At 37.6% G+C, this 24,599-nt stretch overlaps 1 protein-coding gene across 1 annotated transcript; it reads right to left on the bottom strand.

The window, feature by feature from the left end:
* Positions 1–4,747: 4,747 nt before the first annotated feature.
* LOC135149423 (uncharacterized) lies at positions 4,748–5,233 on the bottom strand. The gene has a single exon (XM_064085141.1). It carries the CDS (start codon positions 5,231–5,233, stop codon positions 4,748–4,750), a length of 486 nt encoding a protein of 161 aa, XP_063941211.1.
* Positions 5,234–24,599: the final 19,366 nt, after the last annotated feature.

The following is a 24,599-nucleotide window of genomic DNA, read 5'->3' as shown; positions in this document are numbered from 1 at the left end:
AATTGCTATTATATATATCTATTAATTTTTTGGCGTGCTATTTGAATCTAAATCAAAATGATTCAAGTGTTTGTTAAATAGTTAATCTATAGGTAAATATGATATATCCTGGATCCACTTGATATCTAGTATGAAAATTGGTTAAGTGTTGGACCCAAGTAGCGCCATACAAATCTCTTGTATATGGTGCCATTCCAGTTCACACATAGTCAACTGGCGCAACTACATTGAGCATCCTCATGCACCACTCCAAGAGAAGTTAATCTTGGTTAAGTACTAACCTAAGTGGCGCCACTCACTCATGAGGTGCCACTTCAGTTCAAACTTAGTTAATGGGCGACATTCCATTATTCTCAAGCACCATTCAATCTGTTCGAGACATTCACCAAGGCAATGATGCATACTAATTCAGTGTGAGGCGCCACTTGATTTTTTGGAGTTACTTGATGCCACTAAAAGTTAACTATACATGGTTTATTCATTCTGATTAAAATCAACATAACCTGGATCACTTAGAGGGAACCGAGATCACTCTCGTAGAACCGGGATAACTCTCGTAGAACCCGGATTACTCTCACAGAACCGGGATCACTCAGCTAACGATTAATGTTGTCTATATATAGAGCTTTGTGTTTTCAGTTAAAAACAACTACAGCACTTGTAAAGTGAACACACTCTCCACATATACTCTTAAAGTGCGAAGATAGAAAATCTGTTAGGACTAGCGTATTTGTGAATTATGTTTTGTTGTCTTGTAACCGACTTAATGTTGGATTTGTAGCACCCTTAAGGATTATTTTCTAATAAATTATATTCCCCAAACATGCCGTGTTTATTTGATTATGATAAAAAACGAACTTAATTGCACTATTTCGCAATCAAACTGAAATCGAATATTTGGTATAAGACGTATTCAAGCCCCCCTTCTATGTCTAATTGGGACTAACAATTGTATCAGAGCTACGATGATTGATATATAGATCTAAGATCCGTTACCAAACCAAGAATCTAGCTAAACATTCAATCGTAATTTTATCTGATAAGATGTCAACCCACAAATTAGTAATCAAGGTACCTCTATTCGACAAGGATGATTATAGAAATTGGAAGATTAAGTTGTTTTATATTAGAGCTCCTAATCCCATATATGTTGGGATTCTAAAGAATGGATCATAATCTGCAACTCATCATTGTTAAATCAATGAACAAAATAATGTCTCACATGATACTGAGTTTAAAATCTGCCACACAAATATGGGATGTTGTTGAAGCATTGATGGAGGGATCTGAGAAAGTGAAGGAGAACAAATACGAATTCAAAGCTATACATGGTGAGACCATTTCCCAAATCTATGTGACAGTTTCATGTTGCTGTTATTTGAAAGGACTCTCCATGGTAAAACATATCCTCAGAAGGAGATAAATAGAAAGTTCTCGTTTGTGATGCCACTACATCTAGTAAAAAAGATTGAGACCATTCTCGAAAGAAGCGACTTGAGAACTATGACTCTAGAAAGACTATTTGGAAAGTTGAAGACGTTCGAGATGGAACTTGAACATAGAAAGATTCTATATGAAGGTGGATCACTAGAGGCCAAGCATACGACTGTTCGCACAAAAGCACGCAAGCGTACGTGGTCACAAGTAATATATAGAATAAAATTAAGTTCGTTCCCACAGAGACTAGTGTAGTTCAGTAAATGCACTTATGCAACAATGTATGATTATTATTCACTGCTAAGACAAGTATCAAATTGATGGTTGTTTATCTAACTTAACTAATTTAAATCGAATTACTGAAACTAAGAATTACTAACTAAGTGATTAAACTCGAATTACTTATTAGAATTAAAACATGATATTCTAACTTCATTAACTACTTCATTCAGAGTTATGCCTTTATTCATTATATGCGATGGTTGATAACTAATCAGATAACACGAACTGAAACATGTTATCTTTCGATAAACGTATACCCTACTATTCCACATCCACAATTCAAATAGAATTCGAACAGACACCAATTATGCTTAGACCCTATATGTCTATAAGATTTGAAAACATAACAGTTTACGAACAAGTTATCTATAAAAATTACATAGGGCGATGCAAGATAGTAGAAATTACACCACGAATGATGTATGTTGAATACATAAACCTATGCTCGCATGACAAGTTCTGAATCCATATATCCATTTTCGCTTCAAAAGAGATTAACACACAACTTAGATGTTAGCTACGCATCCAAGAAGAATAAGCACAACCATATGAGTAAATAAATTAATCATCACGTAAATAGTTTAAGGCAAATAAACTACTAAAGTCCATAGATAAATCCGTTAGAATCTGATGACAACGATTAGTTCATAATCGAACGTCTCGTCATCATGGATTCGAATGTAAACATGATATCAATATGTCTAAAACAATACTAAAGTATGAGAATCAAAGTTTAGAAACAAATCCGAAAAGGAGCATCCGAAAGTTACGCCTACTTCGAAGAATTACAAAAGAAACCTATAAACTAAATCTTCTGCTCATAGCCGTCACATGCTCTCTAAACTGATTAGGGCTTTTTTCTCCTCGAATATTTTATATTTAAGTGCCCTAAGTTGACCGGGTTAGCAGCTAATCCAAAAGGGCCTCAAAAACAAACTTTTCCACCAGCAGGGTCGCGCGGGCGCGCTCCAAGGCTGCCCCCTGGGCGCCGGCGCGCTCCAAGGCTGCCCCCAGGGTGCGGGCGCGCTCCAAGGCTGCCCCCAGGGCGCAGGCGCGCTCCAAGGCTGCCTCCAGGGCGCAGGCGCGCTGCCCCCCAGGGTTTTTCTTCGCTTCTTGCTTGTTCTCTCCCCTTCCAACCACTGTGTATGCCTTGAAACTTTCATCCTTCCTCCATCTAGGTGCTCTACACAGATCAACACAAAAACACATCAAAACTACCACAAACTTGAGGCCAAATCATCAATTTAAGTCGAAACGGAGGCGTCCAAGTGGATATGAAATCCACTTACCACACCCCCAAACTTAAACCGATGCTTTTCCTCAAGCATAAAGCAACATAACACTAATAATGCATTGCATGTATGCAACTAAATGCCTAAATCTACTCAAATCATGAAAGTATCAACCATGTTAACATACAGTCCTCAGAATATGCAACATCCTCGGCATTCACCTATCTCGTAGCCATGCTCTCTTCCACTGCAAGTACGGAGTGCATCGTGTGTGCTTAGAATGCTCTCTAGTGAAACAAAACCGAGACTAACAAACTTTAACAGAGTCCTAACTATGAGCCGTTAATAAGAGTCACAAAACTCTTAGGGTCACAAAACTCTTAGGCTCAAACACTTCGTCACATTCGAGTCAACTACAGCTTAGGGTCACAAAAGAACTTCTATGCCTCTCCTATTTTTTTCTATATTTCTTTTTTATATATATATATGCTTAGTCTAAGGTTGGGACGCTTCTCAGGGTAAATGAGTCACGACCTCCATAAGACTTCGCTCGATTATGATTCTTTTTTTTGTCATGTAATTCTCCAGTATCAAGGGTTGTGAAAGGACACCAAGAAATTGCTTATTTCTAATACATCTGCATTCAACACTTAATACCAGCACAAGTACATGGATCGTCCCTTCCACATGACATTGAATTTTACCCATTGATCTCATACGAGTACCTGATACTCTTTATTATTCTTTTTTTCCCTTTTTAAGAAAGGCATATAGATCCCTCAGCTCCCCCAAACTTAAGATTTACAAACTTTATGTTCAAAAGGGAATAGTCCAAACTCTATGCTCGACTCAACGTTAGGACTCAAAAAATAAGTTCGTCTAAATTTTCTCTCTAGAGCATAAGTGTAATTAAAATTCCCCACAAACAATTTCCAACTAAACAAGGCATCACATATGATCAAGACTACTAGCCACGAAATTATGCCCCATAAACTCATCACAGGACATCAACTTGGTATGAAAACTTTCATGAATTATGTAAATGCAACTAAATGGACTCACGACTTAAACAAACATGCAACAGAATGACCTACACGACGCAGATATGCACTAATATGATGAATCTACTACTACATATGCAACGTAAGTACTATATGAATATGCTATACTACTACTAATCCTTAAATTACCACCCACAAAATTAAAATATTCAATTTCCTAATTGAAGGCGATAATAAGGATAAAGAGCATACCTAGCCATTGGAAGGATCACCCTCCTCGGGTGGAAGATCAGGTGGTGGATATACCATGTCAGCTCCAAACACTGGCCAAACAACCTCAACACCAGTGGCTCGAAAAGCACTCCTAAGAGCCTGAGTCAAATTCTCCACAAAACGGCGGTGAATGTCATGCATGGCATCAATACGCCGAGTCAACCTCCTAAACTGCACATCCCTTAAGTGATCCGGTGGTAGTTTGAGTTTGAGTTTTGGAGCTTCTTCAATAAATGGTTTAAGCCGCTCTTGAGAATTTTTAAGCTCTGCTAATCCACGAGACTCGAATGGCATATCAACCTTCCTCTTCCATGGAGATGCATTCAAGAACTGAAGTTGCTCTGCTTCTTCTTCATCCTTGAAATCAGAATCTCCTGTTAAGACTCTTTCTAAGATATCTGACCTTAGCTTTTGCTCAATCTCGGAATTTACTACAGTTTCTAGTAGCTCCACCTTAAAGCATTCTTCTTCGTCAGTTAAAAATTTCATTGCGTTGAACACATTAAAAGTGACACTCTGATCTTAAACTCTCATTGTAAGCTCTCCTTTTTGCACATCGATCAAAGTTTGGCCTGTAGCTAAGAATGGCCTTTCCAAGATAATGGGAATCTTCTTATCCTCCTCGAAGTCTAGGATGACAAAATCAGCAGGGAAGATGAGCTTATCCACTTTAACCAAGACATCCTCCACTATACCTCTCGGGTATGTAACAAAATGATCAGCCAATGATAATGACATGTTTGTAGGTTTCGGCTCCGGCAGACCAAGTTGCTTGAAGACAGATAATGGCATTAGATTAATACTAGCTCCCAAGTCACACAAGCATTTGTCGAAATATAACTTGCCAATAGTGCATGGTATTGTGAAACTTCCCGGATCTTTAAGTTTCGGAGGCAATTTTTGTTGCAACACCGCACTACACTCTTCCGTTAAAGCAACAGTCTCCAAGTCCTCAAGATTCAGCTTACGTGATAGAATACCCTTCATGAACTTAGCATAGTTCGACATTTGTTCTAGTGCTTCCGCAAATGGTATGTTGATTTGTAATTTCTTGAAAACCTCCGGAAAATTGGCGAATTGCTCTTCGAGCTTCTACTTCTAAAGTCTTCTAGAATATGGAGGAGGTGGATATACTTTTTTGACCCAATCATTATGCTCCATGAAAGGCATATGTTAAGCCTATTTGTATTTAAGAGGAATCAACTCAACTCTGATAAGAAAGCAATTAAATAGCAAGTACTGTTATCCGGAATCCGTACGAAGAACGTCAAATGATTTATTGAAGATTTTATGTCAGAAGAATTTCAGGATGCTGCTGCAAACCAGTGGAAGAAGTTCATTAATATGATCAAGCCTCAGTGTACAAATAATCTTTTGTAGCACGTCCAGAAGATCAGAAGGTATAAAGTTTCAATACTTTATTTATTCAGAAGATTCCATTATTGTGTCTACAAATGAAGAAGAACTCGGAAGACGAAGAATCGACGAACAAGTCACAGCTTAATTGTTTAAATGACAAGGAATATTTAATTGAGCTAGTTACAGATGAACCAGACAGTACATTTGTGTATCACCTCATCAGATTAATTATTTTACGTCAAAAGAAAGTGGTCGTTCATTCAAGTCGAAGATCTTAATTGTTTACAGAAGACTGAAGACTCTAAAGAAGAAGAAAATGGATAATTGATTATCTAATTTTTCAATCCACTTCTCAAAATAATTATATATGATGTGTAATTTATTTATTAAATTAATTCTATCTCGAATTAATTTAATTTATGAATTTATGCATTTAATATAATTAAATGGATATTAATTGGTTAATTAATTAAAAGAAATAAGGGTTTGTCTTGTTGGATCAAAAGGAAAGACAATTTGGATGATTGTCTTAAGAAACAACAAGGTAAGACAATCAAACATATCGTCTTACCGTGCCATTTCTCTCCTCCAACACACGGTAAGACAATCTCTGTAATTGTCTTACCGTGCCCCTCATTGTCTTATCGTGTGGCTGCCAAGACAATACCCCTGATTGTCTTACCGTGTAGCTTCCAAGACAATCTTTCTGATTGTCTTACCGTTTGGAGTGTAAGACAATCCTACAGATTGTCTTACCGTGTCCTAATTGTCTTACCGTGTCCCTGGGATTGTCTTACCACTTCAGATTGTCTTACTAAGCTATAGACAATGCTTATGATTGTCTTGCCTTGTGTTTTTCAGCAAGACAAAGTGCTTAATTGTCTTAGCAACCATTAGATTGTCTTTGCCACCATTGTCTTGCCTAGTTCTTGAGATTTGCCTATAAATATGGTTCATTATCATTCATTTGTAAGTGTTCAAAGTATTGTAAAGCTTTCAATTTGTGCTAAACTTGCTATTCGTTAAATCCGTAGTTTACTGTGCTTTGATCATACGGTTGTTTTGTTCCGCTGAGTTAGAATACTTTCTGTCAAATTTATTCTACGAACTAGTGGACATTAAAACGAACCATATTAATTATATAACGACTTAAAACATTGTTATATTAATTAATCTTAATCTGATTAACAAGTAACATTCCAATCATATTTATTCCGCCGCGATTATTTTTAAGTGACGATTGTATTCAACCCCCCCTTCTACAATCGTTCCAGGACCTAACAATTGGTATCAGAGCGGTTGATACCATTTTACCGTATCAGATCCTATACAAACTCTGTAACGTCCAAATATTTTTTATTCGAATTAATTTTTTTAAAAAAATTAATTTTGATTTAAAATATTTTTCTTTCAAAACTCCAAATCTCATCCAAACACTATTCACTTCAAATTCAAATATTTTTAATTCGAATTAATTTTTTTTTTAAAATTAATTTTGATTTAAAATATTTTTCTTTCAAAAATCCATTTCTCATCCAAACACTATTCACTTTAAATCCTTAAACATGAGTACACAAAAGATTAGTAGCATTAAAATCCCACCGTTCAGCAAAGAACACTTTGGCCTATGGAAGAGACACATGTTACTATTCCTCCGCACTGCGAACTGAAAATACATCGGGATTCTGAACAAGGGTGTTTCTACTCCGATGAACGTCATATTAGCACACGAAGAAGATGGTGTGTTAATACCTCATCAGACTATTCCGAAAGAACTTTCTGAGTACACAGATGAAGAGAATGAACAGATGAACTTAGATGACGCTCTTCAACTGATTTTAGTTGAATCCCTAGATCCTGTTATGTACAATGCTGTTGTTAATTGTACGAACGCGAAGCAAATCTGGGACACTCTAGAAATCATAAACGAAGGCTCAGAAGAAGTTAGGGAAAACAAGAAAGAGATACTGATGGCTCAGTATGAACAGTTTGGTTCCAATCCCGGAGAAGGGATTTCAGAAGTATTTATCAGACTCAATAATCTGATTAATAACTTGAATCTGAATGGGAAATACTACGACAAGAAAGAGGTCAACATGAAGTTTCTCTTAACCCTTCCCGAACATCTGGAACACAGAATCACTGTTATCAGGGAAAGTAGAGATCTGAATGAGATTTCTCTGGAGAGACTCTATGGAGTTTTGAAAACTTATGAACTCGAGCAGGTTCAAAGTAAGCAGAGATATGGCTGGGGTAAAACACTGAACCATTCGAGAGCTCTAGTTGTTGAATCACCTACACCGGAAGAAAAGAAGGATGTTGTTGTTCCTTCTAAGACCACTCAGGAATTTGTTGTACCTGAGATGGGTCAGACTGCTTCTTCCAGTGGTGATGAAGAGTTCTATACAATGGAAGAGCTAGAACAGTTAGAAGATCAATCTCTATCACTGTTTGCCAAGAAATTTGGAAACATGAGATTCAAGAAGAACCCCTCCTACAAGTACAAACCTACTGCCAACAAGTTTCAAAAAGGAGGTTACTCATCTTCTACAAGCAAAGGAGGATACAAGACTGGGATGGTGGATAGAAGCAAGTTTAAATGTTTCAATTGTGGTGAACCGGGACACATTGCAACTGAATGCAAACAGCCCAAGGTTCAAGGAGAGAGAAAGGATTCGTACGACGAGCTGAAGCAGAAGTATGATGCACTAGTGAGAAAGCATCAAGGTACTTCTGGAAGTCAAAGTTTTAAGAGCAAGTCTTATCTGGCAGAAGGGAAAAGCTGGGATGATACAGATAGTGATGAAGAAGAGCAGATTGGGAATGTTGCTCTCATGGCTAATGCTGGATCATCTTCACCTCCTCCTGTTGGAAGCTTTCAGGTAGATCCTGCATGCCCTAAACTTCTTATGCAATTAGGACTTGAAAGAGATGATGCTATTAAAAAGATGAAAGCTGCCAATCTTAAAATTGATACGTTAGTCTTAGAAATTCATGCTTATAAGATGAATGAGATGAAAGTATTAAAACCTAAAATAGAACAACTGACTATGGATTTAGGATTACAATGTGCTAAAGTCAAAGTTCTAGAGAAAGGTGAAATTGCTTTAAGACTTCAGCTAGACGAAGAGAAAGTGAAATGTAAAGCCTTTAAGGATGCCTCCACTATAGTCAAAGAACTTAATGATAAACAAGAGATCAAGAGAACTGTTGGAATAGGTTTTGACTATAACAAATCTGTAGGTAAGGCTAGTAACATTACTCCCTTTAAGAAGAGTGCTGAGGAGAGAGGGATTCCTTTTGTTTTGAAAGATTCCCCTCAACCTTTGTTTAAATCCTCAGAAGCTAAACCTCTGTTAGAAACTCCTGTTGTCATTAGATATGAACTCAAACAGGAAGACCTTAATATGAAAGAGAGTAATGAGAAGAGAGATGAGATCCTGACATCACTGAAACCAATCAAAGTGAAAGGCAATGTTAGGTTGCCTAAAGCTGGTTTAGGTGTCAACTCTGAGAGAACTAAATTCAACAAGCCTAATAACTTTTTGAATAGTAAGAACAGAGACAATAGATGTCATTCTACTGAGAACTTTAAATCTGTTAACAAGGTTAGAGTAGAATCTATTGATGTTCCTGCTACTATGTCTGATAAGCCTGTTGCTCCTGTTTTTGATGCATGTCATAAATGTTGTGGTGTTGATAACTGTATGCTTTGTGCTTTCAATACTATGTCTGCTTATTTTAGAAATTTGCATGCCAAAAATGAAAACACATCACCTAGACAACACACAAACAATAAGCATGCTAGATCAAAGACTGCTAGTCCTTCTCATGTTAGGAAGGAGACTTATGTTCCAAAGCCTAAAACCAAGGTTTACAAGGCTGTTGTTAAGGAAGTAAGTTCAGTCAAGAGTGAGCCAAATATCAGTCCAAGAGGCTCTGTTGTATTACCTGATAGAAATCAATTCTTTAAGTCTGCTGGACCCAATCAAGTGTGGGTCCCAAAGAATGTTTAATCAAGTTGTCTTGTGCAGGGTGCCAGTGGAGTTGTTCGAGTTACTTGGGTGCTTGACAGTGGATCGTCAATGCACATGACTGGCACAAGATCCCTGCTCGAAGACATAAGAGAAAGAGCTGGCCCAATAGTCAGTTTTGCTGATAATAACAAAGGTCGTACTGTGGGATATGGCAAGTACAAAATTGGAAGGATCATCATAGAGGATGTTGCTTTAGTTGAAGGACTTCAACATAATCTCCTGAGTGTCAGTCAGTTTTGTGACAAAGGATATTATGTTCACTTTGAAAAGGAGATATGTATCATCAAACATATCAAGGATAAGCGTCCTTCACTATGTGGCGTAAGGAAAGGCAACATATACGTAGCTGATTTGTCTTCAGGACCAGTAAACGAAGTTCACTGTTTCTACGCCAAAGCGTCTGCTGAAGATAGTTGGTTATGGCATAAGAAGCTCTCACTCCTCAACTTCAAAATCATGAACTCTCTAGTCAAGAGAGATCTAGTGAGAGGTTTGCCTTCCCTGGAATTCTCAACTGATGATCTCTGTGAAGCTTGTCAGAAAGGAAAAGCGAAGAGAGCATCTCACAAAGGCAAGACCATCAATACTATTACAGATCCACTCCATTTACTGCATATGGATTTGTTTGGCCCCGTAAATGTTGCATCAATTGATGGAGGAAGATATGCCTTGGTCATTGTTGATGACTTCTCGAAATTTACTTGGGTTTACTTCCTTACTTCTAAAGATGAAACTCCGTTGACAGTGATTGATCATATAAAGTTAGTTGAATTGGATAAGGGTGTGCCAGTGAAAGCTATAAGGTCAGATAATGGCACGGAATTCAAGAATCAAACTCTAATCAACTTTTACTCTGAAAAGGGAATTAGAAGGCAGTATTCAGCACCAAGAACTCCTCAGTAGAATGGAATCGTCGAAAGAAAGAATCGTACATTGATTGAAGCTACAAGGAAAATGATTGCTGAAGCGAAGCTTCCTCTGTACTTTTGGGCTGAAGTTGTGTCTACTGCCTGCTATACCCAGAATAGAACTTTGATTAATAAGGATCATATGAAAACTCCATTTCAGCTGTATAACAACAAGAAACCATATGTCAAACATCTTCATGTCTTTGGAGCCAAGTGTTATGTTCTCAAAGATGGAGAAGAGAACTTGAACAAGTTTGAACCAAAGGCATCTGAAGCAATTTTTGTTGGTTATACTATTAATGCTTATAGAGTTTTTGTAATTGATACTCTGTCAGTGAAAGTTAGTGTCAATGTAACATTTGATGACACTAAACTTCCAAGTTTACAATCTGCTGATCCATCTGAATCTCTGAAGTTTGACAACTATCCAGATTCTGATTCAGATGATGATGTGCCACCTGAGGTTGCAACAGGTGATGACAACAATGATGATTATGATCCAGGCAATGGTGGAGGAAATGACAATAATGCTGGAGATTCCACTGATGCTAGTGGTGGATCATCAAGTCAACCTGACAACAACTCAGGGGGAGCTGATGGATCAACTAGTCATACACTTCAGCTTACTGACAATAAAGCTGAATCATCTAGGACACAACTTCCAAGGGAAAGGATTTGGATCAGAGATCATCCATTTGATCTTATAATTGGTGATCCTGATGTTGGTGTAAGGACTAGAAGTGCTACGACAAATGAATGTCTATTTTCTGGTTTTCTATCACAATTAGAACCAAAGAAAGTTGATGAAGCACTTGCTGATCCTGATTGGGTTCTTGCCATGCAAGAAGAACTCAATCAATTTGAGAGACAAGAAGTCTAGGCCCTGGTTCCAAGGCCAAAAGGAAAGTGTACAATTGGAACTAGATGGGTCTTCCGTAACAAGTTAGATGGTGATGGCATTCTTGTAAGAAACAAAGCCAGACTGGTCGCAAAGGGTTATTCTCAAGAAGAAGGAATTGATTATGATGAAACCTATGCTCCAGTTGCTCGTCTTGAAGCCATCAGAATATTCCTTGCATTTGCTGCACATTCCAACTTCAAATTTTATCAGATGGATGTGAAGAGTGCATTTTTGAATGGAAAGCTAGAAGAAGAAGTATATCTGGAACAGCCCTCTGGCTTTGAAAATCCAGAATTTGCTGATTTTGTTTACTTCTTATTCAAAGCTGTCTATGGGCTCAAGCAGTCACCGAGGACATGGTATGACACTCTCTCTGAGTTTTTAATTGAAAACAATTTCACTAGAGGTGTCATAGACAACACTCTCTTTTACAAATTGCATGATAATAATATGATATTTGTTCAAATATATGTTGATGATATTATATTTGGTTCTACTAACGATAACTTGTGCAAGAGATTTGCTAAGTTAATGCAGAGCAATTATGAAATGAGTATGATGGGTGAGCTATCCTACTTTCTTGGTCTTCAAGTAAGCCAAAAGGAAGATGGCATCTTCATTTGCCAGTCAAAGTATGTCAGAGATCTTCTGCGAAAGTACAATCTGGAAGACTCTTCTCCGGCAAAGACACCCATGGCCACTGCCACAAAGCTTGACCAGGATAAATCTGGTAAGAAAGTTGATATCTCAAGCTATCGAGGTATGATTGGCTCTTTACTCTATCTCACTGCTAGTACACCAGATATTATGTTTGCAACATGTTTGTGTGCTAGGTTCCAAGCTGATCCTAAAGAATCACATCTTATAACCGTCAAAAGAATCTTTAGATATCTTAAGGGTACGCCTGGTTTAGGTATTTGGTACCCTAAGAATACTGGTTTTGACTTAATCAGCTATACAGATTCTGAATATGCAGGATGCAGGATTGATGGGAAAAGTACGTCTAGAAGCTGTCAATTTTTAGGACGTCGGTTGGTTTCCTGGTACATCAAGAAGCAGCACTCCGTGTCTACTTCTACTGCTAAAGCTGAGTATATAGCTGCTGGAAGCTGCTGTGCTCAGATATTGTGGATCAGAAACCAATTAAATGATTATGGTATTTCTATCGACAAAATTCCAATATTTTGTGACAAAACAAGTGCCATAGCCATTTCCAACAATCCAGTTCAACATTCCAGAACCAAGCACATAGATATCTGGTATCATTTTATTCGAGAACATGTCATGAATGGTACAGTGGTGTTACATTTTGTACCCACGACTGATCAAATTGCTGACATCTTCACTAAACCACTTGATGAATCCACTTTCTCTAAGTTGGTTTGTGAGCTAGGGATGTTAAATATGACATGATTCTCATTGTATATTTTTTAATATGCTTTATATATTTTTATATAATTTTGTGAATTTTCTGTGTATTTATAGGTATTTTATTAGATTTTATATGATTGTCTGTATATTATTTGATAATTATCTGTGTAATTATGCATTTTTATATGTTTACCTGTAATTTTCTAAATGCCTGATTACTCCCCTGTATTATTTTCTAAGCATTTAGATAATTATTTGTATTTATTTTGTATTTTTCAAAATTAATTAAGCATAAATATTTGAATTTAAGTTAATTCATTTTCATGAATTAAAGTTAAGTTCATAAATATTTATATTTAATTAAAGTTGAATTTTACAAAATATTTGTGTATTATATAATATTGTTTTTATATTAGATTTTTGATTTAATGTGTAAAACTTTTTATCTTTTAAAATAAATCAAAAATCATAATTTTACTATTTTCTTTTATTTTTCTATTTGAAAAACTCGGCAAGACAATTTAAATCATTGTCTTACCGACATTTTTAAACAATTTTTCCCTTATTTCTTTTCTTTATTGCGGCAAGACAATCTCTGTTATTGTCTTACCGATTTTCATTTATTAATATTTTTTTTTGCGGCAAGACAATTTGAATCATTGTCTTACCGTGTTTTTAAAACAATTTTTCTGTTATTTTTTTTCACGGCAAGACAATTAAGCGAATTGTCTTACCGTGTCTTGCAATATCTTCTCGAGTACGTTTTGTTGGGGCGGCAAGACAATCGAGCGGATTGTCTTACCGAGTTTTGAACTCGTAAGACAATCGGCTAGATTGTCGTACCGGTTTTCAAAACCCTATAAGACAATCCAGTCATTTGTCTTGTCTCATTTTCAGTTCATCTTCTTCAACTGCCGATACATACACATACATACACGCACTGCAACCTCGGTTTTTCAAGTTTTTCGCTCAAAACTTGCGATTTTCGGCTAGTTTTTCAAGTTTTAATCTCTAAAAACTTGCTGGTTTGGTTTATTTGACTAAAAACAAACGAAATTCTGCCGATTTTTCGACTTAAAACTCGTGATTATCGACTCGTTTTGATGCGTTTTAAGGCTTAATTGAACTAATTTAGGAGTGCCTGGGTGTATTTGAGTTGCTTTGAACTGATTTCTGCCGTTGTTTTCAAGTTTTTGGTGATGGATTTCGAAACCCTCTTTTATGTTCATTGGGCATTTCGAATTTTGGTGATATTTGGTGATTTTTGAGTAATTTGTGGAGACTTTTGGATCATTTGAAATCCTTGCTTGGATTTTGAATTGGATTTTACAACCGTTAGAATTAATTAAATTTTAATTTGGAATTATTTAATATTTCGAATTATTAATTAATTAATCGTTAAATTAATTATTACGTGAAATTTGCGAGACATTTAAGAATTATTATTTTATTTGAAAAATTCTCGCTTAATTCACCTTTTAATTAACAAAATGGTTGGAAAATTCAAAATTATGGAGACGAACTACAATGGATTTCAAGACCCTGAAGCAGTTGCTGCCCGGTTCAGACCCTGGGTCAAATTTCTGAACGAGCAATGCCTTGCCAGTACTGCTATCATTGCATCAGCTGATTTACAAATTCAACCATTGTACGACTTCTACTCCACTGCTCTGAATACTACCCTGCTGGACAATCACAGAATAACAGGAGATATAGGGGTAGGTGATGTTAATGGACGAAGGACGATCACAATATCTGCTGACGATGTGAATCGTGTTTTGGGTTTCCCTCGTGCTAACTTTGTTAATCCTCCTGAAGAACCTGAGTTGATGCAGTTCTTCGAAACTATTCAATATCAAGGGGAAATTCACTTGTCTAAAATGACGAAAGGAAAACTAAAGCCAGAATGGGAGATTTTCTTCGACACGCTTGCTAAGGTGTTCTCTCCCACTGACAGGAGGAATTTTCACAACATATCCAACATACTACAAGTATTTGGAGTATGTATTGCTTTCAACCGTCAAATTGACTTTGGTACAACTATTCTGAAGGAAATTTTGAGAAAGATGCGACCACTTGGAAGTCGGAACGTGGAAACAAATGATAAAGTTGAATGCTTTTATCCACGATTCCTTATGTTGCTTTTAAACGATAAGATGACTGAAGCCGACAAGAACTTCTACTTCAATGCTGAAAGACTTAATGTCAAACAGACCAGTCTCAAGTTGATCAACAAACTGGCCAAAGGCACTAAGTACAATGAGATTCCACTCATCGTCACTCCTTTCATGTCGGAAAGGTTTAATGCTCAACATGTTCCTTACCAAGTTCAAGTAGCTCAGCCACAACAACATCAACAACAGCAGCAGCATGATCAGCAACTTCAACTTCAACTCCAACAACCACCTCAACCTCAAGCTCAACAACAACAATCACCAGATCACACCCCTGAACCATCTCCAGTTCAATCACCTGTCCCCCAGCAACAATATCCACCTTTTGAAGATGAGTCTCTACCATTTGACTTCTTCGAAGCTCAACCATCTTCATCAGCACCCATACAACCTACCACTCAACCACAATACTCTCCACAATATCAATCAACCTCACAACCTCTGCCGTCAGATTCAGCTGTCGACCCGGATCTTCAGGCATTCAGAGATGACTTACAGGTAGCTCAGGTATTTTCTGACTTATCATCTAACTTTAATGTTGATATCTCTGATTATGGTTGTAACTTTGATTTGTTTTGCCAGCCTGCCAGCAATGAACCTGACAACACACAGGTTCATAACCCCGCTGATGTTTCTGTTCAACAAACTCTCTCTTCTCCAAACACAACAAACATCACTACTACGAAACCTGTTCGTAAAGTAGCCCGAAAAAGGAGTGGGAGTACTTTTGTGTCTGAACCCACAGCTCTGTCTTCCCTAAAGAAGCAAAGGGTGGAAGCCTCGGAGACGACTGCAGCCACATCCTCGCCTTCCCAAAAGGGCTTGGACACTGATATGGCAATACAGACTCTGGATTCATTCTCTCAACAGAATGAAGCCATTGAAGTTGACCGTCCGGCCACGATATCCTATACTGAGTCTAGCACTGCTCTAGCACTCACGCTAGTGCAAAATCAACCCAATACACAGGTTACTACACTTTCTGAGGGCACAGTTTTTCAAAATAAAGTTACTATGTATGAAAACTTTGCTGATCACTCTTTCTTTCATGATCAGGAACTGCTTGGCAATGTGCAAGTAGATTTGCCGTCACTGGCTTCCGGAGGACAATTTGTACCTCCACTACCTTTGAACCCATTTCAGGGAACATTGGTAGTATACACAGGTACCGCTGGAAGTGTGAATGATACGAGTGATGTGAGGCAAACACTGAGCGATACACATGCACGTGAGGCTAGTGAAACAGCTCTGAGTGTACGTGAGGTGAGTGCACACACTAACCCAGCTATATTTGAGGAACAAATTGCTAAGTTACAAGCTGAACTTGCCCGGATGATTGCTGAAAATGAAAGATTGAAGGGTGCACAACTGGTCACCTTAGAAAAGAAAATAGAGGAGGAGCCATCCAGTTCGTACAGGGATGAGCTCAAAGCTGATATCCATTGTTTGACTGTCGAGATGAGATCCAATCATGAGCTCTATATGTCTAAATTTGATGAAATCGACAGCAAACTGGATCAACTTCTCAGGAACTCCAAGTCTGATACTCCAACCTCCGGAGAGGATCCCTCAACTAAGGGGGAGAATAGAGATAATGGAGGAGAAGACAAAGGAAACAGCTCCAACCAGAGTAACAAGGGGAATACAAACACCAATACTTCTGATTCTGCACCTGGCAGAGAAACTGAAAAGTCCAAAGGCAAGCAACCCATGCATCAACAGGAAGACAATTATGATGCCTTTCCTAAGGAAATGGATGATGATGATGTGTTTGATGCCACTTACTGCCAAAATCATGAAGATGGTGCATTTGATGAAGCTTATGTGTTCCAGACTGAAGAGGAAGCTGTGGATCAAGAACATGAGGAGCTTGTAAGAAAGTTTAAGCAGGAGAATGAAGCTAGAAAGAGAAAGCTCAGAGATTTTCAGAAGCTTCTGGAGGACAAGCTCATTACTGAAGAGGAAATCAAGAAGGAAAAGCAGAAGATCTATGATGCTGCCTGTGTGCAGAAGAATCTTGATGTAAAACATAAAGTTGGTAAGAGTTGGGACATTGCACACAGAAATTTCAATGGACCTCAGAGGGAACCCTTCGATGAGAGGAAGTTCATGTCTCTTATCTATGATCTAAGGGAGGTAAACCCTGATGAGGACTTGTTTATGCATGCCCTCTCTCTTGAGTTGTGGTACATTACTGTTGCAGTCAGGAATCTGCTGGATGAATGGGAGCTCATCATATACACAAGGAGAAACGGAACATTCAGGCTCTAATTTGAATGAACTCCTTCGAGACAAGCTGATGGAACATGCTGATTTCAATAGCCCTTAGATTGTCAAGAATCCTTATTGTCTGAAGTTCATCAATGACGACGTCATAAATACCTTGTATCTGAATGATGAGTCCTTCCCCAAGTACCCTGTAAACCAACTGATCCTTGCATCTACTCTTCTGAGAACCAAGGGATTCGCTTCGAAAGAGAAGGCTGATGCTGATAAAGTTATAGCTGACTACTGTCTTCGGAATGGTATTTCTAAATACACAAGGAAGATGAAGCAAGTCACGAAGACTCAGCCTGCTAACTTTCAAGAGGACCCTGTGGATTTGGAAGTTATGCATCAATTGGCTCTGGCTAATGAAAGGAAGAAACGTGGTGAAGCCACTACTGAAGAACAGCCAACCAGAAATGAACCTTCAAATCCTGTTCTTCACAGTTCTGATACTGAAGAAAGAGAAGTTGATACTTAGATTATATAGGGTATTGTAATATATGTTCTAAATGAACACCCCTTTTGTAATCTACTGTTTATGTTTGAATCTGGTGAATGTTTAATAAATACCAGAAACTTTTGCTATTTATCTTTCAATGTTTAATCCTTTGTCTTATCAGTTAGTTGAGTTATCCTCTCGATAATTTGCATGTTATGTTAACAAACAAATAGGGGGAGATTGAAAGGCATATGTTAAGCCTATTTGTATTTAAGAGGAATCAACTCAACTCTGATAAGAAAGCAATTAAATAGCAAGTACTGTTATCCAGAATCCGTATGAAGAACGTCAAATGATTTATTGAAGATTTTATGTCAGAAGAATTTCAGGATGCTGCTGCAAACCACTGGAAGAAGTTCATTAATATGATCAAGCCTCAGTGTACAAATAATCTTTTGTAGCACGTCCAGAAGATCAGAAGGTATAAAGTTTCAATACTTTATTTATTCAGAAGATTCCATTATTATGTCTACAAATGAAGAAGAACTCAGAAGACGAAGAATCGACGAACAAGTCGCAGCTTAATTGTTTAAATGACAAGGAATATTTAATTGAGCTAGTTACAGATGAACCAGACAGTACATTTGTGTATCAGCTCATCAGATTAATTATTCTACGTCAAAAGAAAGTGGTCGTTCATTCAAGTCGAAGATCTTAATTGTTTACAGAAGACTGAAGACTCTGAAGAAGAAGAAAAGGGATAATTGATAATCTAATTATGTAATCCACTTCTCAAAATAATTATATATGATGTGTAATTTATTTATTAAATTAATTCTATCTCGAATTAATTTAATTTATGAATTTATGCATTTAATATAATTAAGTGGATGTTAATTGGTTAATTAATCAAAAGAAATAAGGGTTTGTCTTGTGGGATCAAAAGGAAAGACAATTTGGATGATTGTCTTAAGAAACAACAAGGTAAGACAATCAAACATATCGTCTTACCGTGCCATTTCTCTCCTCCAACACACGGTAAGACAATCTCTGTAATTGTCTTACCGTGCCCCTCATTGTCTTATCGTGTGGCTGCCAAGACAATACCCCTGATTGTCTTACCGTGTAGCTTCCAAGACAATCTTTCTGATTGTCTTACCGTTTGGAGTGTAAGACAATCCTACAGATTGTCTTACCGTGTCCTAATTGTCTTGCCGTGTTCTTGGGATTGTCTTACCACTTCAGATTGTCTTACTAAGCTATAGACAATGCTTATGATTGTCTTGCCTTGTGTTTTTCAGCAAGACAAAGTGCTTAATTGTCTTAGCAACCACTAGATTGTCTTTGCCACCATTGTCTTGCCTAGTTCTTGAGATTTGCCTATAAATATGGTTCATTCTCATTCATTTGTAAGTGTTCAAAGTATTGTAAAGCTTTCAAGTTGTGCTAAACTTGCTATTCGTTAAATCCGCAGTTTACTGTGCTTTGATCATTCGGTTGTTTTGTTCCGCTGAGTTAGAATACTTTCTGTCAAATTTATTCTACGAACTAGTGGACATTGAAACGAACTATATTAATTATATAACGACTTAAAACATTGTTATATTAATTAATCGTAATCTGATTAACAAGTTACATTCCAATCATATTTATTCCGCCGCGATTATTTTCAAGTGACGATTGTATTCAACCCCCCCACCTTCTACAATCGTTCCAGGACCTAACACTCCGGAGCAGATTTTTCAGTTGAAACCTTGCTTGCTTCCACGTTGTTTTCATTCAGATCAGCCCCAACAACAGTTTTTCCACTTTCTGACTCAGAGGTGAGCTCGGGAGTTTCGTCCTGCTGCTTGCTCTCTTCTTTGTTCCGCTCTGCTGCTGATTCTTGCTCCTTCGTAACCTTTCTAGACCTTAGAGTGACTGCTTGTACCTGTTCTTTCACTTCCTTCTTGCCCGGATCGGCCTTAGTATCACTAGGAAGAGTTCCTTGTGGTGTATTTAGCAACGCATTAGCAATTTGCCCATTCTGATTTTCCAAAGTTTTGATTGACACCGCTTGGCTTTTACACATTAATCTCAATTCTTCCAATTCAGATCTTTTGTTTGAAGTTTGTCCAGCCATTCTGTGATTTTGTTCCTTGAATCCCGGTGGATGGAATTGTTGCTTCGGTGCAAACTGCTGTTGAAAACCATAAGGGTTGAATGGTCTAGCTCCATGCTGCTGAAAGGGTTGTTGAGGTTGTTGCATAACATTTTGATTGTTGCTCCAGTTGAAATTCGGATGATTCCGATTGTTCGGATGATAAGTGGCGGGAGCTGGTTGTTGTGACCTCTGAAAATTTCTCACAAACTGTGCTGATTCACTAGATATGGCAAATTGATCCGTAGCATGTGTACCTGCACAAATCTCACAAACAGTAGGTGGCTGATGAACTCCCAAGTTAGCCAACGAATCCACCTTCATAGTCAAAGCCTGAAGCTGCGCAACGATAGTTGTAGTAGCATCCACATCCAAAATTCTTGCTACTTTGCCTTTTATGTAGATGCTGAGTTGGGTTCTGATATTCATTCGCAGCCATCATCTCGATCAACTCATAAGCTTCATCATAGCTTTTAGCCCATAAAGCTCCGCCTGATGCTGCATCTAGCATTGGTCTGGACTGAGCTCCCAACCCATTGTAGAAACAATTGATAACCATCCAATCAGGCATTCCATAATAAGGACACTTTTCGAAGCATCTCCTTGTAGCGTTCACATAAAGATTCACCCAATTGCTGAGAAAATTGAGTAAGAGCATTCCTGATTGCAGCTGTTTTGGCCATAGGGAAGAATTTAGTGAGAAATTTCTGAGCCAGATCCTCCCATGTCCTAATAGATCCTGCAATTAGAGAATGCAGCCATCCCTTAGCTTTGTCCCTCAGAGAAAATGGGAAAAGCCTTAATTTAACAGCATCTTTAGAAACACCATTGAACTTGAAAGTATCACATACCTCGATGAAATCCCGAATGTGCATATTAGGATCTTCCGTCGGAGCACCCCTAAATTGAACTGAGTTCTGTACCATCCGAATAATGCCCATCTTGATTTTGAAAGTATTAGCCGTGATGGCTGGCCTAACGATGCTAGATTGGATGTCATTGATTTTTGCCTGAGAGACATCCTTCAAGGCCTTTGTTTCTGTGACTGGTTCCCCCATTGTCGCTTCTGCTTTTTCCAATGCTTCCTTACCGGATTGAGAACTTGTTCGCATACACGCCGCTCAAGCACCTGAAACACTCACAAACGAAATAAAAGCGGGAAAAGAATCCGAGTCAATGAACATTAACGACCATTGATGGCAAGCACATAAACTAAAATAAAACACCGAGTCCCCGGCAGCGGCGCCAAAAACTTGTTCGCACAAAATTACGCAAGCGTACATAGTCACAAGTAATATAGAATAAATTAAGTTCGTTCCCACAGAGACTGGTGTAGTTCAGTAAATGCACTTATGTAACAATGTATGATTATTATTCACTGCTAAGACAAATATCAAATTGATGGTTGTTTATCTAACTTAACTAATTTAAATCGAATTACTGAAACTAAGAATTACTAACTAAGCGATTAAACTCGAATTACTTATGAGAATTAAAACATGTGATTCTAACTTCATTAACTACTTCATTCAGAGTTATGCCTTTATTCATTATATGCGATGGTTGATAACTAATCAGATAACATGAAACTGAAACACGCTATCTTTCGATAAACGTATACCCTACTATTCAACATCCACAATTTAGATAGAAGTCGAGCAGACACCAATTATGCTTAGACCCTATATGTCTATAAGATTTGAAAACATAACAGTTTACGAACAAGTTATCTATCAAGATTACATAGAGCGATGCAAGATGGTTAAAATTACACCACGAATCATGTATGTCGAATACATAAACCTATGCTCGCATGGCAAGTTCTAAATCCATATATCCATTTTCGCTTCAATAGAGATTAACACACAACTTAGATGTTAGCTACGCATCCAAGAAGAAAAAGCACAACCATACGAGGAAATCAATTAATCATCACATAAATAGTTTAAGGCAAATCATCTACTGAAGTCCATAGATAAATCCGTTGGAATCCCATGACACCGATTAGTTCATAATTGAACGTCTCGTAATCATGGGTTCGAATGTAAACATGATAGCAATATGTCTAAAACAATACTAAAGTACGAGAATCAAGTTTAGAAACAAATTTGAAAGGCACATGTTTAGCCTATTTGTAACTAAAGAGGTACCAACTCAACTCTGATAAGAAAGCAATGTAAATAGCAAGTACTGTTGAAGGAATCCATATGAGGAACGTCAACTGATTTATTGAAATTATATGTCTGAAGAATTTCAGGATGCTGTTGCATACCACTGGAAGAAGTTCATTAATATGTTCAAGCCTCAGTGTACAAATAATCTTTTGTAGCACGTCCAGAAGTCCAGAAGGTATAAAGTTTTAATACTTTATTTATTCAGAAGATTCCATACTGCTGTTACTTATGAAGAAGAACTACGAAGACAAAGACTCGACGAACAAGCCACATCTCAAATGTTTATTTGATAAAGAATATTTAATTCAGCTAGATACAGATGAACCAGACAGTACATTTGTGTGTCAGCTACTCAAATTAAGTGTTCTGCCTCAACTATAAGTGGCCGTTCAATCTAGACGAAGATCTACAACGTTCATCAAAGCATGGAGTCCCTGCTGTTGAAGAAATATAATTTAATAAATATTTCTTTAATTATTTCACTTATCAAAATAATTAAATTAGTTGTATAATTTATTTATTAAAATAATTCACCTTCGAATTAATTTAGTTTATGAATTTATATAATTAATATAATTAAGTGAGTGATTATTGAGTATTTATTCAATTAAATATAAAGGTTTTATTGAGTAAATGACTCGGCATGACATTCTCAGAGAATGTCATACCGTGTCATTGTTTTAGACTTTCTCAGTATATATGACTTTAAGAAGTCATACCGTGTCTGTGCTACAGACATTGTCAGTATGGCTTTAACAAGTCGTACCGTGTGCTGTTGTATGACTTATAGAAAGTCATACCGTTGGCTTGCTTTAGGCTTTGTCTGGTATGACTTAAAAAAAGTCATACCGTGTCCTTTGATTAGGCTTTGTTGCTTTGTGTGTATGACTTGCATGTATATGACTTAAAATGTCATATAAGGCTCAACCGAATGACTTTCTTTGGTTAAGTCATGCCAAATAAAGAGTAGTGGCCAAGGAATAAAGTCATACCGCCCCTGGCAGTATGACATTCCTTTTAAATGTCATTCCTTCTTTGTTTTATGGCATGGCTTTGTGTAATAATGTCATATCTTCCATTGTAATGTCATTCCTAAGCTAGAAAGTCATTCCTTTCTTTGTCATACCTAGATCCAAGTGATTTGCCTATAAATATGGCTTCACTTCTTCATTTGTAAGTTTTCAAGCATTGTAAAAGCTTTCAAGTTGTTTGTAACTTGCAATTGTTATATCCACAGTTTTTTGTGCTTTGATCACTCGGTTGTTTTAGTCACTAAGTTAGAATACATACTGTCGGATTTATTCTACGAACTTTAGTGGACATTAAAACGAACCATATTAATTATATAACGACTTAAAACATTGTTATATTAATTAATTAAAATCTGATTAACAAGTTTAATTCAAATCAGATTATTCCGCCGTGATTTTTAGTGACGATTGTATTCAACCCCCCCTTCTACAATCGTTTCACGACCTAACAAAATTCGAAAACAAGAATCCAAAAGTTACGCCTACTTCGAAGAATTACAAAAGAAAACTATGAAATAAATCTGCTCCTCGTAGTCGTCACGTGCTCTCTGGACTGATTAGGGGTTTTTCCATCTTGAATATTTTATATTTAAGTTCCCTAAGTTGACCGGGTCAGCAGCTAATCCAAAAGGGGCTTCAAAAATGAACTTTTCCCCCAGCGGTGTAGCGCGGGCGTGCTACTCCAGGGCGCGGGTGCGCTCCAAGGCTACCCCTAGGGTGCCGGCGTGTTACCCTAGGGCGCGGGCGCGCTCCAAGGCTGCCCCCAGGGCGCAGGCGCGCTGCCCCCTTTGGTTGGCGTCAACTCTGTCGCCGAATGATTTTTCTTCGCTTCTTGCATGTTTTCTCCCCTTCCAACCACCGTATATGCCTGGAAAATTTCATTTTTCCTCCATCTAGGTGCTCTACACACATCAACACAAAAACACATCAATACTACCACAAACTTGAGGCCAAATCATCAATTTAAGTCGAAACGAAGGTTTCCAAGTGGATATAAAATCCACTTATCAACGACCATGTTAAATATTACTACCCTTCTAGTTGATGAACCATACTTTGGTTATCAGGAACTGATTAACTGTGGCCAAAATGTCTACTTTTCTGCCAAGAGTGATTATTCATTGGTCAGATTCATTGGTCAACTCTGACTACACCCCTGCAAAGCTTGAGATTATTGAGGCTGAAGTTGATGAAATATCTATGGATCCGGAGGACAAGTTTTACACTCTAAAAGAACTTGAACAGTTGGAGGATAAGTCAATGGCTTATATGGCTGCCAAGTTCAAGCACATAAAATTCAGAAAAAGCCGTGGTACAAGAACGCATCTGTAAGCAAGTTCCATGCAAAGGAGGTTAGTCAGGGTCAAGCTCAGGTTCTAGAAGCGGTAGCAGCTACAAAATAAATCTGATCGACAAAGCAAGATACGGTGTTACAATTGCAATGATTAAGGGTACTTTGCTACTGAGTGCAGGAAGCCCAGGACGGCTCCTACCATTGAAAAATTCAACTCTTATGATAAGAAGAATTCATATCAACCTCATATATAATAATAATGTGTTAGATAAAATATA

The sequence above is a fragment of the Daucus carota genome, chromosome 9 (assembly GCF_001625215.2).
Source record: "Daucus carota subsp. sativus chromosome 9, DH1 v3.0, whole genome shotgun sequence".
In the NCBI taxonomy this organism is placed as follows: Eukaryota; Viridiplantae; Streptophyta; class Magnoliopsida; order Apiales; family Apiaceae; genus Daucus; species Daucus carota.
Note: the sequence above shows the minus strand (reverse complement) of the source record. Positions and strands in the feature narration are given on the sequence as shown.